This window comes from Papaver somniferum, chromosome 11 (assembly GCF_003573695.1).
Source record: "Papaver somniferum cultivar HN1 chromosome 11, ASM357369v1, whole genome shotgun sequence".
NCBI classification, from domain to species: domain Eukaryota; kingdom Viridiplantae; phylum Streptophyta; class Magnoliopsida; order Ranunculales; family Papaveraceae; genus Papaver; species Papaver somniferum.
In genome coordinates, this window is record NC_039368.1 from 56,671,684 (window position 1) to 56,676,380 (window position 4,697).

General features: G+C 35.9%; 1 protein-coding gene across 1 annotated transcript; it reads right to left on the reverse strand.

The window, feature by feature from the left end:
* Positions 1-261: 261 nt before the first annotated feature.
* Positions 262-3,078, reverse strand: LOC113324438. Its single transcript, XM_026572757.1, has 6 exons — positions 2,632-3,078; positions 2,064-2,533; positions 1,851-1,950; positions 1,267-1,763; positions 1,161-1,182; positions 262-855 (listed from the first exon to the last, which is right to left on the reverse strand). Exons 1-6 carry the CDS (start codon positions 3,076-3,078, stop codon positions 262-264), a joined length of 2,130 nt encoding a protein of 709 aa, XP_026428542.1.
* Between the last annotated feature and the right edge of the window lie 1,619 nt (positions 3,079-4,697).

Genomic DNA, 4,697 nt, shown 5'->3' on the forward strand with positions numbered 1-4,697 from the left:
AAGCACAACCAAAACTCATGTCAGAAAAGGTTAATGTAATGCTATCATATTGGAAGTATTCCTCAATGTAATGAGCTGAATTAAGAAATAAAACCATAATTGTGTCCATACTTTTTGAACCCATAGATTCATAAATAATAGTCTGCTAAAACTTTCAACAGAAACTAACTAGTAGTATGTATGCCATTAAAAGACATAGGTCTATAAATGCTAAAAGACATAAAAAGACATAAAAAGACATAAAATAGGAACCCTGCATTTCTATTGTTGATATTTGGAGTTAGGCTTTCTAACCCTTTTTGATGATGGTTCGGTAATGTTGATTGTTTGGCTAGAAATGTTAACAGTACCATTAAAAATCTGGTTAAAACAGGCACTAGAAGGTGTAGAAGAAGTAGATGGTACCTTCCTTTTAGATCCAACATCAACTGCAGTGGAGGAGGATGGTGCAGTTGTCTTACACTTTTTCTGGGAACCAGCTGTAGAAGAAGATGGTGTAGTAGCAGCTGCCTTGCCCTTTGAAAATGGTGGTACATCAGCAGTAGCAGTCTTTGATGCAGATGTTGTTGCAGTAGTTGGTGCAGACAAGGCCTTCCTCATCTTCTTTGTTGGTGCAGCAGTAATACAAAACTCATCTCCATTAACAGAACATTCCATTCTAACTCCTTTCTTCTTTGGATTAGAACCAACTGGAGGACCTTGACAGGTAAGGATGTTATGATCAAGACCTTTACATACACTGCACTTTTTTACTCTTTTGGGCTGCTTGTTCTTCTCATACCAAGACTTCTTTCTCTTGACACAAGGTCTTCCCTTATCTCTCAATCTGTGTGGATGTATAATGTTGATACCAATCTGCAAACAAAATAGAAGTTAGGGTTAGTAAACTTTAAATGCACAGATCTAGAGAATAAAGAAAATCCATAATAATAATACAATAAAGTAAAAGTACAAAAGTAGATAATATTATTCAATGAAAAGATTCTCAAATTTTTTTTTTTTTTGAAATCAGACAATGGAAAAAGTAAAGACTTTTGAAAAAGTTAAGGGCTAAAAGTTAAAGTAGGCTGTCCTTTTGATTATCAAATCTTATTCTGATACTCATCAATGTCTCCCAAAGGTGTTATTGACCATTGGTAGGCTGTCCTATAGTAATCTACAGTGTAGTACTTACTGCAGTAGCTGCATAAATAATTGATAGAATCAGTCATCATTCATTTATTGCATAACCACATTCAACTATGTAGGTGTAGTATATTTACTCACTTGGACCAATTAGGATTCAATTTAAACAATGCAACTACACCATGCAAGCAAGGGAACTGCCTCAATTGCCACTGTCTACATGTACATTTTTTTTCTTCTACTTTTACCACAAAAACTTTGCCAGTAGCTTTGTTGGTCACCTCATACACTTTGTGCTCTACAGAAGGATCACATTCATAGTTACCTCTAAGATTGCACATTACCTCAATGAGATCTTTACCAGCAGGAACAAGGTCACCAGATTGCCAAATTGCGGCAAGCTTTCTTCTTTTTGAAAACAACACCATCACCATATGTGTGTACATATCAACCAACTGAGTGAGAGGCTTGCCTCTGAATTTCAGGGCCATGTTGTCAAAACTTTCTGAAAAGTTGGAGTAGATGTGCTCACAAGCAACATCATGAGGAAACCATGACCTTGCCCAAGACTTCGGTTCTGCATCAATCAGGTATTTGTATGCATCTGGAGATATCTCTGCTATTTCTTGCATGGCCTCCTACAAATAGGTGTCTAAGTTAAATAATCTGATGTAATAAGGCTTGACTAAAAAAATGAACATTCAATATAATCAAACATTTCTTACCTCCCAATGATGATATTTGTATGCCTTTGCAGTCTGCCAAAGAAGCTGTGCTAGTCTTGGATTTCTGAATCCTTTGGTCAAGAAATTCTTGAATAGGTGCCTGAAAAAAAATAGATAATAAACAAGGACAAACATTAATAAATTTCATTGTTAAAAAAATTTTGTTATCTTTAAAAATTATTAAACAAAATTACCAGTCAAAACTAAATGTACCTTAGGCAGTATCTATGATTTGACAAAGGATACAATTTTTTTACTGATTCAAGAATTCCCTTCATTCTATCAGAAATAAAGGTCAGTCCAGCCATATCTGGTATCCTTTTTCTCAATTCTTTTAACATCATAAACCAATTTTCTTCAGTTTCACTCATACAAATCATCATACATAAAGGAAATACCCCATTCTGAGCATCTATACCTGTTGCTGAAAGCATCACACCACCAAACTTACCAGTTAGGTGAGCTCCATCTAACCCAATAACCATTCTACAACTATTCATAAAACCTTTTATCTGTGCATTATACCCCAAAATGAGACTCTTAAATCTGTTATCTTTATCATCTTTGGACCAGCTGAAATGACCTATGCTCCTTGGGTTCAATGAGGTAGCAGCTATGACCAGTTGTGGTGTTTTTTTGTAACAAGTCTCAAATGTTCCATCCCTTTCTGCTAGCACCAATCTCTGTGTACACACACAAATAAAAATTAGCAATTCAAATATACCAAAATTTATTAAATAAACAAACAAAAGGTAACAAAAAAAAAGCATGAAAATGATACCCTTGCATGACGAGCAACCCATTTTGGTATTTCAGTTTGCAACTGAGGTCTAATGATTTTCTTAGCTATATCATCTGCCTTGTCCACTGGTGAAGCAACATCCATCGTCTTCAACAAATACTTAGCTACAAATTTTGCATTGCATTTTCTGCTGTAGTCTTCATTGGGATTTTTACAAGTGTGTTCTATGTTGCACTCTCTGACTGTGACTGTCATATCATCTTTCTCTGGTACCTTTCTTGCATTCACCATCCAAGCACAGTTTTGGGCATCCCTGTAAGCACAGTAAGAATAATGTCTGATTTTATCTCCTTTCTTCACCTTAAAATCCCCATGTTTCAACACTGCATATTCTCTTAAATGATCCTTATAAGCTTTCATACTTCCAAAAGCCATACCAGTACTTATTTCACCAGGTATGACCTCAGGAGCATCTTCATTTATCATTTCTAGACGTTGTGGTTCATTTAAATGCTGACCAAAATCTTCTTCCCACTTAGTTTCTTCCTCTTGAGTGACTTCTTGGCTGGGAAGATCTTAATCTGAAGATGCATTCACTGGTGCACTCTGCTCTTCATAAAATCCACCTACATTGAAATCTTCATTACAATCATCAGGGTCATTACCAACATCTATACCCCTAGCACACATAGAAAACCAATCTTCATAATTCATCTGTTCTTGTGTTTCTTCTTCTTCACTATCATCTCCACTCTCATCCTCACTTTCATCTTCACCATCCTCTTCCTTATCATAGTCTTTAAAGAGAAAGTCAGGCCTGTCATCAGGATGACACTCATCTTGATGTACATTAGGCAAATTCACCTGGTCATCTTCATACCCCTGTACATGGTTGGCTGCAACAGATTCCTGTGTAGGAATACTTTGAGATTCATGATCATGGTTGTCTGCAACAGATGCTTGTGTCAATTCCACTTGCTCTTCATGCTCAAAATCAAGTGTTGTTGGTCTCTTATCACTAACCCCACTAACAGTAGCAGTTTTATTAAGTCTTGGACTCCTCCTAACCTCAACCTTTTTACTAACTGTTTTCTTCCTCACTGGACTGGTAAAATTAGTCATACCACTTAGCCCACTAACACTGGAAACATCAGAAACATAACCCCATTCTCTAACTGTAGGAGTAGGAATGATTGGAGTGAACCACAGTCTTACCAAAATATCTTTATTTGGTTTACCTTTGTTCCAAAATGAAATAAATATTTCCTCTGATTCACACTTATCACATGCATTCCCTTCTTCATCATTAAATAAAAACAGTTCAAGTGCAGAATTCATACCATGTGCATTCACCAGCTGTCTCTTTACCATAGCCATAAAAGCATGTCCACTGGTACCAGCTTTACAACCAAGAAAATACAAGTCTTTAAACCTGCCACCTATATCTGTTAACCAGAAATTCCTATCCTCACTCCCCATTCTGAAACAGTTAACAATAATGAAACAAAATCAATTAAAATGGCATATACATTATCTAATACAAATGGCAATGCTCTTGTATAAAATTTACAAGTCCATTACAAATGGCAATGCAGATGACAGTGTAACACATCACCCAACTATGCTAATGTCCATTTCCATTCTAGTTAACACAGTTCACAATCACAGTGATATTGAAAAGAGTAATAATAGCTCAAGAAGATCATGCTTATACAGTAAACCAATTGCTCCACCCTGACTACAACACAGTTCAACATCACCACACAATCAATTAATTTTACAGTCATAATAGCTCAAATAGCTCATGCTTTTACACCATCACAGTAATAATTTCCATTTTAGCTCAAATAGCTCATGCTTATACAGTAATAATAGCTCTGCAATTTTAATTTTGTTCCCTAATAAAATTACAAATGGGGCTTTGGACCACTAGTATTACCCTTTGTCTTTATTTATAAAAATGTATCATGGTGTTTTTAATCACCCGTATTTTTGTCACAAGTCTCCATCACGTGGAGTTGTCCCTCAAGTTTTATCGTCGTGGGACTTTCACCATTTTTCGTCACTGTTGTGAGACTCTTCACGCCATCTTATCGTCATGGGAT

What these genes read in the sequence shown, in the direction of transcription:
- LOC113324438 (XM_026572757.1), bottom strand. Translation starts at nt 3,078, where the DNA reads ATGATAAATGAAGATGCTCCTGAGGTCATACCTGGTGAAATAAGTACT. An exon ending in GGGTTGCTCGTCATGCAAGG is followed by an intron (nt 2,534 to 2,631) that starts GTATCATTTTCA and finishes GTGTGTACACAG; the next exon opens with AGATTGGTGCTAGCAGAAAG. An exon ending in AATCATAGATACTGCCTAAG is followed by an intron (nt 1,951 to 2,063) that starts GTACATTTAGTT and finishes ATTTTTTTTCAG; the next exon opens with GCACCTATTCAAGAATTTCT.